The sequence below is a fragment of the Bombyx mori genome, chromosome 12 (assembly GCF_030269925.1).
Source record: "Bombyx mori chromosome 12, ASM3026992v2".
Taxonomy (NCBI): domain Eukaryota; kingdom Metazoa; phylum Arthropoda; class Insecta; order Lepidoptera; family Bombycidae; genus Bombyx; species Bombyx mori.
In genome coordinates this window covers 1394381-1417397 of record NC_085118.1, presented here as the reverse complement: position 1 = coordinate 1417397, position 23017 = coordinate 1394381, and the positions used below count along the sequence as shown (strand labels likewise).

Genomic DNA, 23017 nt, shown 5'->3' with positions numbered 1-23017 from the left:
AAAACTAAAATAATGAGATTGATTCTAGCTATCTTCTTTCCAAAATTTCATTTAAATATAGTCGTATTTCCGTGCGTTCTAAACAGAATTTCTCTTCTCTGTTCACTTTCTACTTATATGCGATTTTGATTGTGGAATCATGTTTGGTTATTGTTATAGCTATTTTTTTAAATATATGTTTGTATTGTACTGTTTGTTTTCCAAATAAATAAATAAACTTATTAAGGCGTCGAATATATCCCTTGAAAAATCTTGAGTGAAGGCAGCATTCATCACTCTGCTATGTACGCCACCTTTGGTAACCATTTAATGCCAGATGACTCGCGAGCGCGTCGGCTCATCAAACGTAATCAATAATAATTTAGATTTCCTGTTTTTTTTTATTGTAATGGCGGACGATTATAGTAAGCCTACAGTGTAAAAAACGTAAACTATCCATAGGAAAATTTAAAGTCGACAATTTTGGCGCCAAATACAGATCAATAATAGGATAGATAGACATAATGACATATGTACTTATTATACTTACTTATTATATATTTACTTACGTTGTAACTATATATATGTTGCAACTAGTGGTAGGACCTCTTGGGAGTCCGCACGGGTAGGTACCACCACCCCGCCTATTTCCGCCGTGAAGCAGCAATGCGTTTCGGTTCGAAGGGTGGGGTAGCCGATGTAACTATACTTGAGACCTTAGAACTTATATCTCAAGGTGTGTGGCGCATTTACGTTGTAGATGTCTATGGGTTTCAGTAACCACTTAACACCAGGTGGGCTGTGAGCTCGTACATCCAACTAAGCAATAAAAAAAAAACTGATTCCTTAGAACTTATATCTCAAGGTGTGTGGCGCATTTACGTTGTAGATGTCTATGGGTTCCAGTAACCACTTAACACCAGGTGGGCTGTGAGCTCGTCCACACATCTAGGCAATAAAAAAATATTGATACGTTGTTTAATTCGTTCAATTTTTTTTTATTGCCCTTGTAGGCAGACGAGCATACGACCCACCTGATGGTGAGTGGTTACCGTCGCCCATGGACTTCAGCAATGCCAGGGGCAGAGCCAAGCCGCTCCCTACCGTTCTAAATGAATACGCAAGTAAGACCTGACAACATAGTTGTCAAATTTTTCGCGAAGCGCTCGTGAAATTTATGCCTGATGTCATAAGATGAAGGGAGCATTCATATTGAGATGCTTATCTATATATTAATACGTGAAGCAAAAACTTTGTATCCCTTTTTACGAAAATTGTGCGGACAGAGGAGTATGAAATTTTCCACGCTTATAGAGAATATAGAGAAGAAGTGCACAATGCTAATATTTTTTTAAAATAATGCATAAAAGATACGTTAAATCAATAAAGTAAATATTACACACACTACCATGATTTTGACACACACACGCATGCATACTATTTATTTATTGTCAAATTTATGTTCTTGAGGTCTGTGGTCAAATTGAGAATAGATTAAATATTGTTTTATCTTTATTAATATTTTTCTATAGTGTAGTCTTGGCGTTGAAAATACAATCATAATAGTGTACAAACTTACAATTCCAATTAATTATAGTCGAATTTCGACTACTGCGGGACCTCTAGTATGGATAAACCCTTGACAATGGTAGAGTATCTGTCATTACCCGATTGCTGCAGTAAAAAACCAAAATCTAGCTTATACAATTAGTACTGCGACCGCCTCACGACGGACGAACGAAGCCATATCATTTTAATCCTCTACTTGCTACAGGATATACTAATTACTTGGGCAGCTTAGGTATTCCTGACTAATTTATACATTTGCGTTATTGAGGGCAGCGCTAGAAGTTTTTTTACGTAGTGTTGCGTTTTTGCGACAAAGTAAAACGTTGGTCATACAATGGTCATTTAATTATTTTTCTAATTTACGTGCACGTCGTAAACACGTTGCGTTTATATATATCTATTATTTTTTTGTTTATTTCATAGGTGGGCGGTTACTGGAGCCCATAGACAACTACAACGTAAATGCCGCCACTTACCTTGAGATATGAGTTCGAAGGTCTCAGTATAGTTACAAGGGTTGCCCCACCCTTTCAAACCGAAACGCAGTACTGCTTCACGGCAGAAATAGGTAGGGTGGTTGTACCGACCCGTGCGGGCTCACAAGAGATCCTGCCATCAGTTTTTAAATACAGTACATTAATTTTTTTTTCAAAAAATTTACTGTGATGATTCAGAATAATGCAATCATCTTGGATGCGTTCAGCGCAGGACTGATCGTTGTGGCAAGGTTTGGGAGAGACGTATCGGTGGCCGTTTTTTATTTTTTTTTATTGCTTGGATGGGTGGGTGAGTTCACAGCCCACCTGGTGTTAAGTGATTACTCAAGCCCATATACATCTACATTCTAAATGCGCCACCCATCTTGAGATACAAGTTCTAAGGTCTCAGTATAGTTACAACGGCTGCCCCACCCTTCAAACCGAAACGCATTACTGTTTCACGGCAAAAATAGACGGGGTGGTGGTACCTACCACAAGAGACTCACAAGAGTAACCAGTAATTACGCAAATTATAATTGTTGCGGGTTTGATTTTTATTACGCGATGTTATTCCTTCATCGTGAAAGTCAATCGGGAACATTCGTCAAGTACGTATTTCATTAGAAAAATTGGTACCCGCCTGCGGGATCCGAACACCGTTGCATCGCTGGATACAAATGCACCGGACGTCTTATCCTTTAGGCCACGACAACTTCAAAACTTCGACGGCATGACAGTAGACGTATGTGAGGTAAAAAATAGAATGCAATCGTATTCTTTAAATAGAAACACATAAACTAGAAACACACTGGTTACTGGTGGTAGGACCTCTTGTGAGTCCGCGCGGGTGGGTACCACCACCCTGCCTATTTCTGCCGTGAAGCAGTAATGCGCTTCGGTTTGAAGGGTGGGCCAGCCGTTGTAACTATACTTGAGACCTTAGAACTTGTATCTCAAGGTGGGTGGCGCATTTACGTTGTGGATGTCTATGGGCTCCAGTAACCACTTAACACCAGGTCGGCTGTGAGCTCGTCCACCCACCTAAGCAATAAAAAAAAAAAAACATGGTTTATAATGTTACCATCATTTATGACCTAAAGACCAATAATCAATAGCTTTAACGAAATATACTTCGCTGTGAAGGTATTCTATACTGATCATAGTTTGTACAGGACTCATTCCCACAAGCTACGGACTATACTACTCCTAATACAATACTTTAGCCATACGTCTCTTTATTATTGGGGCTTCCACCCAATGTCTAAAGGCGGGTGGTAGAAATAGCGCTGTGATATCTCCCTAGTGGGCACCTAGCACTTAGCACAATTAGCACTTAACATATCCTGCTCTAGCAACCAACATTCCATCCAATATCCCATCTAATATATTAAAAATTTCAATGCAATACCTCTAAGTAAATTCCTTCTCAGTTTAATACAATATCTAAAGTCATTTGCATTAAATTTTATCAAAATACTGTTCGTACAATCAAAACAGAATTAATTGTTGTGCTGTGTTTGTTTAAACTTTAACCCTTGTGTTTTCGTGAACGGATCTCGGAATGAACAATGTAATAACAACATATGAACAATGTAATAATTACTCAACAGATAATAGCTTATCGAATGACCAATTGCCGGGCTAGTTCAAAAAAAATAATCGATTGAATGGAATTGATCACGTGTGACCCTTATTGTTGTCTGTCTGTGCTATTTTTTATATCAATCGAACGCTTTTAAGTTGATATAAATTGCGTTAAAAGATTTCGTTACATAAATAGATCTACACAAATCAAACTTTTTTTTTTCATACCTAAGCTGATAGCTTTAAGATGCTATATCAGCGTAACCTTAACTAGTAGGTGAACTCACGGGGCTCAAACCTGACGACGTTGCTAACACGAATCCTAGCAAGAGCCGTGTTTCGCAGAATCTACCACCGGATCGGAAACGCGACCCACTGAGGAGATCCGGCGAGAAACTCAGTGGGCTATGTCTGAGGGTTAATTTACCCGTCGAGCCCTTCGTCGCAAGCGTCTTGTCTTGGTCGAGAACGATGACCGGAAATCAAACTAATCAATGGCGTCGAATAAATGACGCAGTTATTATTTGTTCTATAAAGAAAATCAATAGGTTCAATAAACTTTCAATAACCATTGAACCAATCAATTGTAAGTACATATTTATTAATCTATGATTAACAAATTTACCCAATCAATTTCGGTCAAAAGTACGAATCAATAATTAAAATGCGTGTTCCTTGAGCCGTAGTTGAATGAATACACTGAAACGTGATACGTTAGCAACTGCGGCTTCTTTTGGGTAGTTAATGTAGCCTATTTTAAATAGCAATCAATGTAATGAATATAAACAAATGTTTGAGGAATTGGTCCAAGTAGATGGACAGTATTTTTCTTAACCAGCGTTAAATTTGTTGCAACTCTTGATTCCGGTACATACCTAAGTACAGGAATATAAAAAAAACACGTGTGGCGCTTCGGGGACTGCCGCGGTAAAGCTATTGCATAGTATTTTTAATCAACTTATGCAATATAATTAGACAATAATAATTTAATATTAAAACAATAATAAAATAAGACCACGCTATAATTATAAACATTAACAATAGCAAAACATTAACTGTCCCCTTCACACTCATAAGCTAGAGCGCGCGAGAGAGAGATGACTTTTCATAATGCAAACAAGGTTTTATTTTCGTTACGGAATTTCTTGATTTGGTCGCCGCACTTAAAGCCCGCGATAAAAGCTATGCAATAGCTGAATACCTGTAGGGCATTAACGACAGTATTTGAACTTGTTATGTCGGCCAAGTCGAATGGTGGTAGGACGTCTTGTAAGTCCGCACGGGTAGGTACCACCACCCTGCCTATTTATGCCGTGAAGCAGTAACGCGTTTCGGTTTGAAGGGCAGGGCAGCCGTTGTACTATTAAAAGTGAGACAGAACACATATCTAAAGGTGGGTGGCGGCATTTACGTTGTAGTTGTCTATGGGCTCCGGTAACCACTTAACGCTTTGAAAGGTGGAACACAATCTTTATAAAATACAGAATTTCTATCTGATTGTCCCCAGATATATCCTTTACTAATCAATAATTACAGATAACAATACGTTATTACGGTGTAAAATTATAATTACTAGTGGTCCCCCGGTAGTCGAAAATCGAGTATAATTAATTGAAATTATAAATTTGAACATTATTATGGTTCTTTTCTCAAAGAATATTATACTTCTATAATCACAGATTTCGCCAAGACACTACACTATAGACAAATAAAATTAAAAACAAACAATATTAATTTCTCGACTTTAAAAGAGTATTCTATAACGAAGAGTATATATGCGTGTGTGTGTGTGTGTGCGTGCGTGTGTGTGTCAAATACATGTGTAGTAGTGTGTGTCATGTTCCTTTTATTGATATAATGTACCTATTTTCTCTATATTCTTTATAAGTGTGAGAAATTTCATACTCCTCCATCCACACAATTTTCGTAAAAAGCGGTACAAAATTTTTGCTTCACGTATTGTTATATATAGGTTTTTATATACATAGATTGTTTTCGTTCCTTCGTATTTCTCCTACTAGTTCCAGACCTCGACTAAGACTGGCCATATCTAATAACGTAACGTATTAACTGGCTTTTATAAATTGTGGGGTGTTTAGGGGATATTTATAAGAGATGTCCGCTGGATCCATTTGGCCGGTTCATTTCCGAACTGGCTGTTCTTGAAACCGGTAGTACATTTTACTTTGACCTTTAAACAATCAAGTCCAGTGACAAATTGAAATACATGATTTTGAATTAATTGCCGAATCGAATTAATTACATAAGCCGTTGTATGTTTTTTTTTTTCTATTTTTAAATAAATAAGGAAAAGTCAGTTTTTACCTAGAACTAATTTACTGATTACGCCGTATCATCAAACTGATCTCTGGACTTCAGAGGGTGAGTATCGAGAATCTTGTATTGCTGTAACAAAACCTTAAAATTTTGGGTTATTAAACTTGCCTTAGCAAGTACTGTCGACGAAACAATTTTTTTATATGTATTTCATAGTAAATTTGCAATGTGTCAATGTTTTATTTTTTTTGGTTTTTCTATTTCGTCATACAATTGTTGTTTTGCTATCTTTATTAAAACATGTTATGATAGTTAAAAACAATTAGATTTAATTATTATTATACGAGGAAGTGTTGTTTTTTTTTATGACCAACAAAAACTTTATACTGCCGAAAATTCTGCAAATTGATCCGGCTTAATTTTAGCACAAATATTTTTTTTTTGTTTGTTATCCAATGAAAACTCATAATTAGTAGATATTTTTGTAGGAAGAAAACGTGCAAAAAATAGTTGAAATGTACATAATTTTTCGTATATCAAGTAAAATATTATGTTTTGCCTAATAATAATTACAGTAATTCTAGGTAAAATAACTTGCGTTGTTGGAACGAATATCCATGAAGCTCTCTCTGTGTTTTATACCGTATGGTCCATGGGGAATGCTCTGAGGAATTATTCGAGATGATCCCCTCATCTCCTTTTTACCATCGCACCTCCCGCCATCGGAGCAGAGTTCATCCACATTATCTGGAACCACTGCGTTCATCGACAGTCCGTTTCCAAAGATCTTTTCTGCCACGTACCATCCGACTTTGGAATGAATCCACGGTGTTTTCCGAGCGCTTTGACATGTCCTTCTTCAAACGAGGCTTGCGGAGAGTACTTAACGGTAGGCAGCGGCTTGGCTCTGCCCCTGGCATTGCTGACGTCCATGAGCGACGGTGACCACTTACCATCAGGTTGGCCGTATGCTCGTCTGCCTACTATGGCAATAATAATAAAAAAGCGTGTGATTTTCTCAGTAGGTGGCAATTCTGATCCGGTGGTAGATTCTGCGAAGCACTACTCATGCTAGGGCTAGTGTTAGCAAATTCTCTCAGGTTGAGCCGGTGAGCTCACCTACCCGTCCGCGCATAGCTGGAATATCCTCTTAGGTTATCAACGAAAAAAATTGCGCGCCACGGGCCATTCACAGTGAATTTCGAATCTTAAACATTGTCAGATAATTTTTTTGGCGGGAAATAGCTTGTCAATTATTTTTACCGCACGTCGACTACCTGACTCGTTGTTACCGCAAATGGAGTTAAGGACAATCGATTTTAGGGTAATGTCTATGATGATTTATGATGTTTTATATTGGCCGTCTTCAAAATGATTTTTCAAGGGTGTGTTTCAGTTTCAGCTCTGCAACACTTCGACGAACTAAATTATAATGTATTTATTACGTATAATAATAACAAAAGCGATGTTAAGCGGTGAATGCTTTTAAGCTGTTGCATAGCTTTTATCGCGGGCTTTGAGCGCGGCGACCGAATCAAGAAATTCCGTAACGAAAATAAAACCTAACACTCCCACTCCGCCTACCATGTAGCTCGCGATCAACACCTGTTAATGCTTATAAATATAGCGTGGTCTTACTTTATTATTGTTTTAATATTAAATTATTATTGTCTAATTATAAATGCATAAGTTGATAAAAAATGCTATGCAATAGCTTTACCGCGGCAGTCCCCGAGTGCCACACGCGTTTTTTTTTTAATTGTTCCCACAATACGCGAGAATACTAACGAATGTAAGGCATCCACCATGAAGTAGTATCTAGAGGAGGCCAGACCTTGAAAAAAATCGATTATTGTTAAAAATCAAAACAAATTATGCGATCATTACTACACATTTATTTATTTATGCTTCTTAATTAAATATCTCTGTTGTTAGAGCATGTTACAGTTTTTATTATATTTTTTTTTATTTTAAATTTAATTAAACATTAAATTTGTATGTTAATTTTTGCAGCTGTAAAATTGTTAATGTGTGCTTCTAGGATATTATTGTGTAATATTACGACTTTAACTATGCAAACATATCTTTGTTAATTCAATGAATATAAATTTGTTTCGCGTTTAATTATTTGTGGTGCTTTTGTGGTTCGGCCATACGTAGTTCTTCTTACGCAGTGATTCGTCACTCTGATTGAATGTTATGGGATCAATAATGAGGTCTCTCAAACAACAAAACAGCCTAAGAAGTCATTGAAGTTGCCTCCTCTTTCTGCGCGTGATCATGTGAAGAAGACCAATAGGTTGAAAGAAGACCAGGCTCCTCAATTTGTGCTCATTGTCATTTCTGATCTAGCGTAGTACTATGGGGACGCGTGTGGCATTTTTTGGCCAGTTATCGGACAGTCCGCCGACCGAAGGGATTTTGTCCGGAACTGTAGTCGTCGTGGCCTAAGGGATACTTTAAGACGCCTGGTGCATGGGTATCTAGCGATGCAACGGTGCTCGAATCCCGCAGGCGGGTACCAATTTTTCTAATGAAATACGTTCTCAACAAATGTTCACGATTGACTTTCGCGGTGAATGAATAACATCGTGTAATAAAAATCAAAAACTCGCAAAATTATAATTTTCGTAATTACTGGTGGTAGGACCTCTTGTGAGTCCGCTCGGGTAGATACTTACTTCTGTCGTGAAGCAGTAATGCGTTTTGGTTAAAGTCGGTGAAAAAGACGTTCTAAAATTTCGGGTAGTTTCCCATCTGGTGGTAAATTCTGCGAAGCACTGCTCTTGATAGGGCCAGTGTTAGCAACACTCCCGGTTTGAGCCCCTGTGAGCACACCTGCACGTCAAGGCGAAGCTGAAATAGCCTCTCAAGGCTATCAGCGTAGCTAGGAAAAAAAATCACTGTCATTCCTACATCATACGATAGTAAAGTAATAAAGAGATGATAGAGTGAAAAAAAAAGCTCCTAGCCTACCTCAGCCGCCATTATCATAGCAGCGTTTGACATTAAATAAATATAATTTGTCTGGTGTCTATTGTCTGTAAAACAATAAAACTATAAGTATTTAACATTAATTTATATAATGTTTATTATTGCAATATGTAAATGCAGTAGATAATTAATTACCGAATGCTCAAGAAGGTGGTCTTATGAAGATTTTTGTTATTGAATTGTTAGCGAACAAGCTCACTACCCGCCTCACGTTCAGTGGTCACCGAAGGCCATAAACATGGCAACCTGTATACCCCCACTCACCTTGAGACAAGGTGTAAGTCACGATCGGCGGTTTCAAACCTCACACCGGAATGCTGTTTATACTGTTTCGCGGGAGAAATAAAAATATTTGTATTGTAACACTAGCTAACCCGGCAGACTTCGTAGTGCCTCAATCGATAAATAAAAGACACATCAAGGGGACACATCAAAGGAAAAACAAAATTGTTTGTATAATTCCGAGCTTTTTTATATTTTCTCACCTTTTAAACCTTCCCTGGACTTCCACGAATAATTCAAGACCAAAATTAGCCAAATCGGTCCAGCCGTTCTCGAGTTTTAGCGAGACTAACGAACAGCAATTCATTTTTATATAATAATATAGAGATAGATATTTGTGCAGGTTTACAGTATGCTCTACAAACAATAAAAAAAAATTCGACTACATTTAGTATTTAAAACAACCTAAAAAAAACTTTAGTTTACATAATATAAAAATAATCGTCACGCTATTATGACACCAAAAAAATTAACGATCAATTATATTATACAATTCATATTGTTATTCAGACAGATATGTTTCTAAGTTTGCATCCATAATTTTACAATATAAAAACGACATACATAATTTATTTTAATTCGTAAAAATTTAATATAATAATATAATTTAACCATAAGCTTTTTTTTTAATCGATTTTAATGTCTATGATACAGTTGTTTCACTAGCGCTTTAGGTATATGTAAATAGGAAATCTACGGTCGCGTGTATGTTTGTATGACGCAGCATCATTATATAACGGTTCGAAAGATAACAAACAAAAAAACGATGAATAATTAGGCGGGAAAAGGTTTATTAAGTGATTTGGTTTTTGAAAAACCCACGAAATTTTGTTTTTCATACAATTAGCGATCATTATATAACGGTTCGAAAGATAACAAACAAAAAACAATGAATAATTAGGCGGGAAAAGGTTTATTAAGTGATTTGGTTTTTGAAAAACCCACGAAATTTTGTTTTTCATACAATTAGCGATCATTATATAACGGTTCGAAAGATAACAAACAAAAAACAATGAATAATTAGGCGGGAAAAGGTTTATTAAGTGATTTGGTTTTTGAAAAACCCACGAAATTTTGTTTTTCATACAATTAGCGATCATTATATAACGGTTCGAAAGATAACAAACAAAAAAACGATGAATAATTAGGCGGGAAAAGGTTTATTAAGTGATTTGGTTTTTGAAAAACCCACGATTTTTTATTTCATACACTTAGTGATAAACAAACACAGCGTGAACTAGGACCGAACAAGTTTGAAACAAGTATTAGAGTATGTACTTAAAAACAAGCACCTTACCTTATATAGAAAACGTGACATATATTCGTTAAATACTAGATATGAACCTAAACTGGTTAGTCGTACAAACAATTAATAACTCGTTCCTAGGCAGAGGCTTAGGCTTGTGTTGGAATTTTCTTATTAAAATTCAAATTTTTTCTTAAAAACTTTACTATAAGTTCTAACAAACGATTTAAAATGTCTTTCTCTCATTATTGACACGACCACTACATCAAGAGCCGTTCATTTTACCCATTGCCGATTGACTAATCATCGACATTTTTTTTACATCTATTAACAGCCAAGATGTTACAAAGAAGTTCTAATAACATCAATACAAATGAAAAAATGCTACACACATTTAACAAAAAAATAGATATGAGTAATCAGAGAATATACAAAAAAGATGTGTGGTGTCTGTCGTGGGACACCGGATAGGAACGAATTTCCATATAAAAAAAAAACGAATTACGAGAAAAAAATCGCGTGGTGAAATATCGCTGTGCGGAAAACAAGGCCTTATTCCACGGACTTTTTCTTACGGTTTTACTATCATATTTTTTTCAGTTCGGTCGCACAGCAAAATCCCTATCTCCTCCAAGCCTGCCGTAAGGAACTTCGTTCCAATAATTAATACGTGAAGCTAAAACTTTGTACCCCTTTTTACGAAAATTGCGCGGAAGTATGGGAAATACGAGGAGTATAGACTATATAGAGAAGGAGTGCAGAATGCTAATATTTAAAAAAATATGTAGGTAGGTATATAGTAATACATATGTTATATCAATAAATAAATAAACATTACACACACCACCTTGTATTTGACACACACACATATGTAAACTTTGTTTATTGTCAAACTTTTGTTATTGCTTAAAGTCTGTGGTCAAATTGAGAATATGCTAATGTTGTTTATATTTAATATTATTTGTCTATAATGTAGTCTTGGCGAAATCTGTGATTATAGAAGTTTAATAGTCTTTGATCATAGAGCCATAATAATGTTCAAAATTATAATTTCAATTGACTCTAGTCGAATTCCTAGTAACTAATATATACTGAATGAGACCTTAGAACTTATATCTCAAGGTGAGTGGCGCATTTGCGTTGTAGATGTCTGTGGGCTCCAGTAACCAGTTAACATCTGGTGAGCTGTAAGCTCGTCTACCCATCTACGCAATAATAATAAAAAATTATGTGTGTATTAAATAGAGTGTTCCGATAAAAATTTGTTTCTGCACTGATTGAAAAATTCTGAAGATCCTCACTCAATAACATGGATACTCTTATTTGTTACAGCAACTGGCGCTGATACCTGACTCTAGGTCGTTCATGAGGTGGCTAGAACCGGACGTGCCCATATTCTTCGATATATACATGTTCAACTGGACCAACCCTGAGCGATTCCCGGAGGAAAAACCAAATTTTGAAGAAATAGGTACGATTTTCTATCACTTGTTTATTGTATTAAATGTAAGAAAGAATAATATAAAATGATAAATAACTGGGAACAAATCATGCACGGTCAGCCGGTACCAAATTAGGATTCCCTGTGTTATGACTACCAGAAACAGACACACATACTCTTATACGCTTAAATATAAACATACTTAGTCTGGCCATAAATACTGTTACAAAGGAAAACAAAAAAAAATCTATGGCAAATAACACTTATTACTTTTACAGTGTGTTAGTTTAATAGATAAATATAAAACAATTTAAAGTATAAAAAGTTTATTCGAAGTGGTCTCCATTGGCTGCAATACAGTCCTTTAAACGTTGAGGCCAGTTATCAATAGAAGCACGCACTCTTTCCATGGGAAAATTTTTAGGGACTCCAAATTATCATGGCGCTTAGAGCAAGCCGTACTCTCTAAAACTGACCATAAATCATAATCCAGCGGATTAAGATCGGGGCTAGACGACGGCCAATCTTCAGCTCTGATGAAGTCCGAAACGTTCGTTTCCAACCAAGACTGCGTAAACCGAGCTTTATGACCTGGCGCCGAGTCTTGCTGGAAGGACCATTCTTGATTATTGAACATGGTGTTGTTAAGGGGCTTCACTACCTTCTCAAGAATGGTATCTTGATACACTTGTGCCGATGTTTTGATAACTTTTTCACAAAAGTATGGCCCAGTCACTCCTTCATAACTAATACCCCACCAAACCATCACTGAAGTCGGATAGTAGCCCACGTTGCACTCTGTCGACTAATTGGGAAGCTTCCTTAGAGCTTTGTGCATAAATACGGTCATTTTGTTTGTTAAAATGTTGCTCAATTGTAAAAAATTTCTCATCCGTAAACAAAAATTTTCTATGACCTCCCTTTGCGTATCGCTTCAGTAGTTGTTTCGATTTTACCACCCTATTCTCTTTTAAATTATCAGTTAAGAAATGACCAGTACGTTTCTTATAGGCTGCAAGACCTAAGTCATCTTTTAAAATACGCGACATGGTTCTAGGTGCTATCTTCATCTCCCGAGATAAAATCTTTTGCTTTCGGACAGGATTTCTTCGAATTCTTTCCCTTACTGCTTTGACCACCTTTTTCGTACGAACACTACGTGGACGGCCAGATCTTTATCTGTCACAAACAGAAGAGGTCTCATTGCACCTATTAATAACCCGGTACACAAACATTTTACTAATACCAAGCGCATGGAAAGTTTTAAAAATTGTATTTGACTCCATACCTACTTTGTGTAATGCAATCACAGCGATTTGGTTCTCTTTATCACCCCACTCCATTTTAATATCGCAAAATATTGTACAATGTATTGGCCACGGAATAGAATTTATCTATTCCGTGGTATTGGCGCCAAAATGAGAAAGCTCAATGAGCAATCATATAAAAATGACAGATTCCAAATTAAAATGTAATATTTTATTTATTTTTAATTGTAACAGTATTTATGTCCAGACTAAGTATATGTTATATACAAAATAAATCGTCATGGCCTAATGGATAAGACGTCCGGTGCATTCGTATATAGCGATGCACCGGTGTTCGAATCCCGCAGGCGGGTACCAATTTTTCTAATGAAATACGCACTTGACAAATGTTCACGATTGACTTCCGCGGTGAAGGATCGACTTCCATCGTGTAATAAAAATCAAACCCGCAAAAATTATAATTTGCGTAATGGCTGGTGGTAGGACCTCTTGTGAGTCCGCACGGGTAGGTACCACCGCCCTGCCTATTTCTGCCGTGAAGCAGTAATGCGTTGCGGTTGAAGGGCGGGGCAGCCGTTGTAACTATACTGAGACCTCAGAACTTACATCTCAAGGTGGGTGGCGCATTTACGTTGTAGATGTCTACGGGCTCCAGTAACCACAAAGACAAACAGTAGGGGCTGAATATATCAACATTTCAGGTCCTTACCGTTACCAGGAGCATAGACGTCACGTGAATATCTCGTGGCACCCAGAGAACGGCACGATTGGGTACAGGACGCTTCGCAGCTGGGTGTGGGACGAGTCCAGCGTTGGGTCACAAGACGACATTATCACAACCATTGACGTTATAACCGCTGTGAGTACTTGTTGTTCTACTACTATTTATTTACTACTAGCGGCCCGCTCCGGCTACGCTCGGGTCTTTAACAAAAATTTCAACGATAAGTCGTAGTACATTATTTTATTCTATCATCAATAGTTTTCGCGGGGTACGCGATGTAAATAATATTTTAGGTAATTTCTTTACACCTTGGGTTACATTATTGGAGTTTTAGTAAGGATCCCTATTTTTTTTTTTTTTTAAGATTATCGCCTATATCACTCGGGAATAGTGTAGCTTCCAAACAGTGAAAGAATTTTTCAAATCGGTTCAGTAGTTTCGGAGCCTATTCAATATAAACAAACAAACAAATCTCTCTATAATTTCCTCTTTATAATATTAGTAGAGACTAATATGACTATTTACTACTATTTATTTGTTTATTTGATAAACCAACAGCACAAAACAATAAATTCGGCAATTAAAACTAACTGGAAACTAGTTTGGACAAGTTCTGCGAGTTCTACAACTATAACATTAGCATATATAATTGTATTTTAAGTCGATTTTAGGCGTTTTGTTAAACGGAACAATTCAAGGTTCAAGGTAGGCAGCGACTTGGGTTTGCCCCGGGCATTGCTGACGTCCATGAGTAACGGTAACCGCTTACCATCAGCATTCATTTAGCGACCACTTTCCATCAGGTGGGCCGTATGTGCGTCATCCTAAAAAGTCAATGAAAAAAAAAATTGTACTTGATGGATAATTTTAATGTGGCGATTGTACTGTAACATTTACTTTTAATTAAACGCGAAAGTGGCTTCGACTGTTCACACGAAATTCAATTAGTCAAAAGCGATATTATTCTAAAGATAGTGCATTTCTCTTACAGCAGAGTTCAGTGCAATCAAACAATTTTATTTTTATCAAGTGACTTTGAAAACGGATAACAGAGTTCTGTAGTTAATATGTTGCTAAGACAGAATGATGTAAATACATTGAAATTTAATAAAATGCATTATTTAAACGATATTAATTATTAAAAAGTCGCACATCAAACGCGCGTAAAGGTTCTCAGCTGCTTGTTTTGGGCGAGCCCACCACCCTTTTAACGTTAACTTTTATTTTTTATTGCTTAGATGGGTGTACGAGCTCACGGCCCACCTGGTGTTAAGTGGTTACTGGAGCCCATAGACATCTACGACGGAAATGCGCCACCCATCTTGAAATATAATTTTTAAGGTCTCAGTATAGTTACAACGGCTGCGAAGCACTGCTCTTGCTAGGGCTAGTGTTTTAATTCTCTCAGATTGAACCCGTGAACTCACCTACCGTTCGAACGTAGCTGAAATAGCACCCCTAGGCTACCAGCGAATAGGTATGGGAAAAAAAACAACACAAGTCACAGAGCCAACAAAAACCCTAGCAATTAACGAAAAGAAAAATAATCATGGCGATCAGAATTTTATGACCCTTCATTAATTTGAAAACTAAAGGTATTAAATTAGAAAGATACGATATACATAAAAAAATGGGTAGTCACATTAATTCATTCCCACGCAAAATATAATAACACAAGGTCAATGAACTGGTTTACGTGTAATTCTATGAAACGGGTTTATTATTGTGATGGAATTTTTTTTACGCCTAAAAATTACCAGAAATTTTATTCAAACGTCACACGTTACGTACATGAAAAAAACCTATGAAATTTAACATAATATATTCCGCTAAATACAATATGTTAAATGACAATGTGAATTAGCATACTTCCTATTGTTAAGACACGTGTCTTACGTTAAATTAGATAATTTTTCGGGATGACAATCGGCTTCTCGCGACACCGTTGTTACTTAGTTGTTGTTGTTAAGGTTATATATAAATACTCAATTATTATACTTAAATACATTTTTGTATGCCCACCAGTAAAACAATTTTAAATAAAAAAATATTAATTGTCAGTGGGCAAAGTTAATGAAGTATGCAAATTTTTTTTAGTGACATATCGTATCGAGGGATTAAAGGAAGGCTATTTGATTTAAGCGCCATTTCGCTTAACACGCAACTTTTATCTTTATAATTAATGGTGCGTTTTATTTAGCATTATCATCAACAGTTCGATGTCTTTAATTGAACTTCAATTAACTTAACTCATTTGAAATAGCTAAAGAAGTTTTTTTAGTTATGATATTCAAAATTTTAAACTGATGAAACGGATGAAAGGCGATTGCATGCAGCAGAGATGCGAATGTTGCGATGGATGTGTGGAGTAACGAGAATGGATAGAATACGGAATGTATATGTTAGAGGAAGCCTGAAAGTGGCACCTGTGACAGAGAAGCTGAGAAGTGCGCGTTCGGGATGGTATGGACATGTGATGAGACGAAATGAAAATGAGGTTGATAAGAAAATGTTAACTATGAATGTGGAAGGGCATAGAGAGAAGAGGTAGAGCTAAGACGAAATGGATGGATTGCGTGAAAGACGATATGGGTAAGAAGAGAGTGAGCGAAGAAATAGTATATGATAGAAGAGTATGGAAGGAGAAAACATGTTGCGCCGACCCCAGGTTACTGGGAGAAGGGCAGGATAATGATGATTCAAAATTTTAAACTTAAAATGTCTCCCCTGTAAAGTTGCTAAATTGTCGCCTAAACCAAACAGTCTTTCAAAACGTTATGATTAGTGATATATATAGTCGAATGGTAGCTGTTAGGATTTTAACATTTGCAGAATGTTTTAAAACTAAGTGACTGACTATGTTGCAAAAGCCAATTAGTGCAAAATGCAAAAAAGTAAAATAAACTTCGCAAAGGCAAATGTCAGTCTTTACGATCTGTCGTTATATTCGAAGCGACATTAGTAGGTAATTATTTCTAATGGTAGTAATTATGAAAAATAAAATAAAAAATAAACATTTGAATTTCGAAAATATTTGAATCTAGATTTGTCGGGTTTTTTTACAAAAACTCGTTCTGTCTAGGTAATTAATTTCATTTTATTTTATTTATCTAGTTACTAAATATCTCACGGCCAACCAGGCTTTAAGTAGTTACTGAAAAGAATAGACATTAGAAAGATAACGCCGCTACCGTCTCCTATAGACTTTGGATCTTTTTATATTTTTTTTATTGCTTAGATGGGCGGACGAGCTCACAATCCTCCTGGTGTTATGTGGTTACCGCAGCCCATAGACATCTACAACGTAAATGCCGCCCTCACCCTGAGATAAGAGTTGTAAGCTCTCAGTATAGTTACAACGGCTGCCCCACCCTTTAAACCGAAACGCATTACTGCTTCACGGCAGAAATAGGCAGGGTGGTGGTACCTACCCGTGCGGACTCATCACAAGAGGTTCTATCACCGGTAAAGTATGATTGCTTAGCGGGAGAATCAGAGTTATCAGCTTTAAAATTTGTGTTTGCTATTGCCATTATAAATTACATGAGTGTTAGAGATTCATTCAGTCAAAAAAGTTTCGGGAACGGATAATTTGTTTATGGTTCCTTTCACTTTTTTTTTTTGTTTTTGTTAGATGGGCACAGCTGTTTTCCATTTTGGTGCGCAGTTTCAGATGCGTCTGTTATTTAGATTAAACACAGTGCTGATTTTAGTTATATTTGTCATTCTAGAGTGTATTGCGAATTTCATTTTAAACAAAAACATCACCGGACTCCCATCCTCCACTGAGGATGGCGGGCGGGGTATGTCAAAGTCGAGCGTTTAGTGCGGAGCACATTCCTCCCATCACCCTCCCCCTCGGGATGCCGGAACGGCGGTCGTCGGCGCCACGACCACCAGCCCTCTCGCCCTCTCAGTCGGCAGGCTATCCGTAGCCCGCCTAGATGGCGTCTTACAAAAGACTTACGATAATATGCCTTCGCACAAGGCCATCATTGTAAACGAATTTCTGACCAAAAACTCGACAAATATCATCGAGCAACCAAAACTTGACGAGGGCGATGTGACGGAAAAAAATTTGTTGTTTTCACTAAATTTAATATTTCGTAAATTAAAATTTAGAAGGAATGTGTAAAACTTGAAATTGTGTGCCGAACGAAATAACAGTCGCAAACGGTGTGACTGCTTTAAATTCCGTATTATGCGACTCAATATTTTTTCTTTAAAATTTTCCTGTTTTCAAGTGACTTCGGAATATAATAACGATTAAAAAGAGAAAATTATCATTAATAATTTAAAATTATGGAAGAAATAGATTTGCTTAGTGATGACGTTTGTTTTAACCTAGGGACGCACGGTAAGATTTTGTTTAGATATTCTAAATGTTTTTCGCATCACTACAGAACATTGCTTAATATAGTTTCATGGTGCTTGAAAAGCTAAGGTAATAGCACCTTGTTCATAAACTGGTGTCTAAGCTTGGCTTTTAAGTAATTCTTCGGGACACTAGAATCCTTTACACATTTAAAATAAATATTATAAATACTAATGCTGCTTCTTAATTAAATTCTTGCTAATTTCGCTCGATCGGACGCTTCAAAATATTTATTTAGAATTGTTTTAATTATTCCATTAACGTTTCCCGTTGATTATTCTAATCATTCAATGGATGAATGTTCGAAATAAACAATAATCGGCATTGGACATTATTAACACGGATAATAATGGAACAAATACATTGAACAAAGTTAAAATAATGTGATGTTTCAATCCCCAGTTTTTGACTTCACAGGGAGCTTTTTATGAAATGTTCCCAATCAAAAGTTTACATTGTCAATTAAAAGTTAAAAGTCACAAAGCGGATTGAGAATTTGGCTAGAAGCTTATCCATTTTTGGACATCACAGAAGCTCTGATTGTGTTTTTTTTTAATTGCTAACTTATCTACCATTTTCTAGATTTCTCTATACCGACTATACTAAATTAGAGATACAATGTTATACACGGAAACAACTTAAAATGGTATTTTCAATGCCTCAATGTTAAATGAAGTAACCTCATAGATAATACACATAAATAAGTTATAGATAAGCAACTCAAGCACTTAACAAAAATATTTACGGGCGTCGACCACTAGATGGCTTCGCTTCCATTAGTTTCTCATTGTTCCTGTGATGGCAGTAGCATATAACATATCCTATATTTAATGAAAGATTTTGTAAATTTTCGGAAACCACAAATTGATAAAATTTAATCAATTTGTCTATAACAAATAAAGACTTATATGTTTTTTTTTTTCTGTATTTAGTTATACAATAATTAAAAGCCTTAACTGTAACAACATATAAGTTTAGGGGCATCCGCTACAAGATGTCGCTAGTTTCCATACACAAAAAGGGTTTGTCTTAAAGTATCGCAGTTTCAAGAGCCCTGGTAATCTGATGAGAACATAAATGATTTACCACCAATCGATACACATACATAATTACTATTGCTCGCAAAGGCTGGAGAGACTATAAGCCAGTTGCTGTCACCCACAGAAATCTCTGTCCAGACACAAATCTATCTTAAACTCGACTACTTTGACAAAACCAATCGCTTCAGGGCAAAGAATGTGCTCTCTGAGATCTAACTATGTTTTGATGCGTAAGGTGCAGCCGTTAGCAGGATATATGTTGGTACTTACAAACATACAAGTTGATTGAGAAATTATTATTTATTTATTTATTAGTAGGGCAAATTAAAAATCGCGGACGTGAATTTATGTACATCGTACACTAAACGAACCAACTTATTGCCAGGAACGCATTTTTTCATTTGCCGGACTGTAGTTCCCCACCGTCAGGACGTCTTGTAAGTCCACTCAGACCACTATCCTGTCTATTTCTCCCAGGGAGCAGCGCTTTCCAACATGGTGGATGGAACAATCTATACTAATATATAAATCTATAGTGATTTTTACGGATGTTCCGTTATAACTACTGAACCATGCATCCGATTGACTTGAAACTTGGTATCCATGTAGAAAATACATGTACTTAATGGATAGGCTAATATTTATATGAGTGTTGGACTCCCTAATAATAATGACAATGAATAATAATGTTAATTTTAAATGCCCAACGAAGCGGGCGAGTACGGCTAGTCGTTATATAATACGATTCAAAATGACTTCGACTTCATATTTCAAGATGCTTAGTCACATTCACATCGTAAAGTCTGTAAGCTCCGTGAACTATTTAACAGTAGTTGGGCCGCTCCTCGGTGATATGGATTAAAAACAAATGTTTGTCGATTTTAATCGAAACATGGTTCCCATGGAATCATCTAGAAAACTGATCTGATGATAGTTTTAATGAATTGAGGTAGCTCTTCGACTTTGCGACGTATGCAACATATACGATATTGGACATACAGGGACCGGTCGGATAATGATGATGCTGTCTTGTATTACAGTCAGCGATTTACCAGGCGAGGTTCAGTGGATTTATCGAACAGAAGCTCGTGTCTTTGACCCTGACGAGCTCGCAGCACACGAAGGTGTCCGTAACGGCGAGAGCCAGTGAGTTCCTCTTCGAAGGCTACGAGGACCCGCTCTTGAACCTGGCCAAGCTGATGCCAGCCAGTGTTAGAGGAGGTGCACCAGCTCTGGATCGATTCGGCTGGTTCTTCTCTGTGAGTTTTCTAATGTCATCCTTTCAAAAATCTTTCTCTTTTGTCTCGATTGGCTGCAGTCTGCAGATAAACCCCCTGAGTTTTAGTATCAAGCTGGACCAATAATCGAAATCGTGGTACTTGCCGGTGCGTGTTCACAATATGCTTTTTTTTATTGCCTTTGTAGGCAGACGAGCATACGGCCCACCTGATGGTGAGTGGTTACCGTCACCCGTGGACTTCAGTAATGCCAGGGGCAGAGCCAAGCCGCTGCCTACCGCTTAATACTCTCCACAAGCCTCTTTTGAAGAAGGAGATGTCATAGCGCTTGGGAAATACCGTGGAGGGGAGCTCATTCCATAGCCGGATGGTACATGGCAAAAAAGACCTCTGGAAACGCACTGTCGATGAACGCAGCGGTTTCAGACAATATGGATGAACTCTGCTCCGATGGCTTTACCACTAGTAATTCAAATTTATTTTAATCACACGATGTTACATTTTTCCTTATTGTTGGGGAAGCTTGTTAACACGCGTTAGGTATTGTCTTTAGAATTTAATAGCCACTCTAGCGTTAGGACGGTACCTGAATGATAACATTAGACCACAGACAATCCGCCTCAACCCATTAGAACAAATTGTGAGTTCAAGACATAAGAGTTTTTGGTTTCTTCCCAACAGAGGAACAACACGGATACTGACGGCTACATGGAAGTGACTTCGGGGACCCGGGACGGACTTCCCGGCCAGATCTTGAGATGGAACTATCAGGATCACATACCGTTTTACGACGGCGAATGCTCCAAGGTAAGGCAGCCTCCGGCAGATGCTCACATTTAGAAAATCGATACAACTCATAGACGCACCTTTACTGTGAGATTCTATAGCAAGTTTAATTTATGGGGATTGGATTAACTCTCAGACACAGCCCACTGAGTTTTTCGCCGGATCTTCTCAGTGGGTCGCGTTTCCGATCCGGTGGTAGATTCTGCGAAGCACGGCTCTTGCTAGGGTTCGTGTTAGCAAGATCGTCAGGTTTGAGCCCCGTGAGCTCACCTACTAGTTAAAGTTACGCTGAAATAGCCTCTCAAGGCTCTCAGCTTAGGTAAGAAAAAAAAAAGGGATGGACATTATGCATCAAGGTGATGGTGGTATTGACTTTGTGATTCGTCTGCACATAAGGGTCCTTATCCATTTAACACCAAGAAAACCGTGGATTATGGAACATAATTGAGAAGTCTATGTGCAATACAGACACATCTATTTTCTGCAATCGTGTTCTGATTAATTAACCGACTACCAAAGAAAGGGTAATGTTTAAGTGTCTCTCACATATTGCTGGTCAGTTATCAGGAAGCGCTGGCGAGTATATCCCGAGGAACCTGACTGAGGACTCGAAGCTGACGATGTACGTGCCCGATCTCTGCAGAACCGTTAACATGGAGTTTGTGGAGAGTGGGGTTCAAAACGGACTGAAATACAACAAATATGAAGTCAACGAGAGAAGCTTTGATAACTGTAAGTTATTTGTTTTGACCACGTGGCATGACGGGAGTGTGTAGATTTGGGACATGAGGTCGACATCGCAGTTGTGTTAACAAACATCCCAACCTTAACCCGGAGGAAATCATGACACAGTATAATGGCGCCCATCACGTCCCATTAAATGTTCGTACCGTTCGTAAGCGCCATTTAAGCGGTACCCTTTGAGAATTTCTGTAAATAAAACGGTTGCCTGGAAGAAATAACTTTTTATTTATTTATTTAAAACAAGGAGAACCAACAACCAACTAAAATAGTATAATAATATAACAAATAATAGAAACAAAAAGCCAATTAAAGGTCCTCACCAATAATAGCATTAAGACCGCCTGTTGCGCAACTATATCTGCCTGTTAACTATTTTTTAATATATTAACCGTGTTTTGATGTGTAATAAAGTATATTCTCTCTTTCTGTCTCTCTCTAATCTGAATTGTCTCACAATTTCAAAGGAAGGAAATCCAGATCTAATTTCTCTTGTGTCCTATTTTCTTCTAATTAAGTTTATTGAAGGACCCAAGACATATTAGTTTGACCTCAGGTTACAGGAACCTGATAATTCAGTACATTGAAGCCAGGATACAGTAGTGAGCAGCAGCAACTACTGACCACTTCGTAAATTTGTTGCTGCATCATCAATTCTAATTCAACATCATCAAAACAAAAACAATCTACTTTCGCAATACGACTTTCCAAATTATCTTAATAATAACGATGTTAAGGCGAATTTACATTACGAAATTAGTGGCATGAAACTAATTTCGTGACATTAGTTTTACCAACAGTTTCACGTGTAATTTAATACTTTCGTAATGCATGCATCAATTTCATGCATGCAAATTAGTTTCGTGCCCTGCGCGATTTTTTGGTGAAACTAATGTCATGCAACTAATTTCATAGTGTAGACGCGACGTGAAACTAATGTCGCGAAAGGGCCTGCGCCGCGCGGACGTGTGTATTGTTAGTCCGGACGCGCTTC

General features: G+C 37.2%; 1 protein-coding gene and 1 long non-coding RNA gene across 2 annotated transcripts in view; one reads left to right on the top strand and one right to left on the bottom strand.

Moving 5' to 3' along the window:
• The window catches only part of SCRB4 (scavenger receptor class B member 4), a 72100-nt gene that overhangs the window by 45069 nt on the left and 4014 nt on the right, over positions 1–23017 (top strand). The window contains 5 exon segments of the mRNA NM_001171180.1: positions 11743–11881; positions 13821–13978; positions 20299–20517; positions 21178–21303; positions 21843–22014. Coding sequence (NP_001164651.1) covers positions 11743–11881; positions 13821–13978; positions 20299–20517; positions 21178–21303; positions 21843–22014 — 814 coding nt within the window.
• On the bottom strand, positions 19123–21967 carry LOC134199802 (uncharacterized). The gene is made up of 2 exons (XR_009974435.1): positions 21829–21967; positions 19123–20577 (listed from the first exon to the last, which is right to left on the bottom strand). It is a non-coding gene; the product is annotated as an uncharacterized LOC134199802 (long non-coding RNA).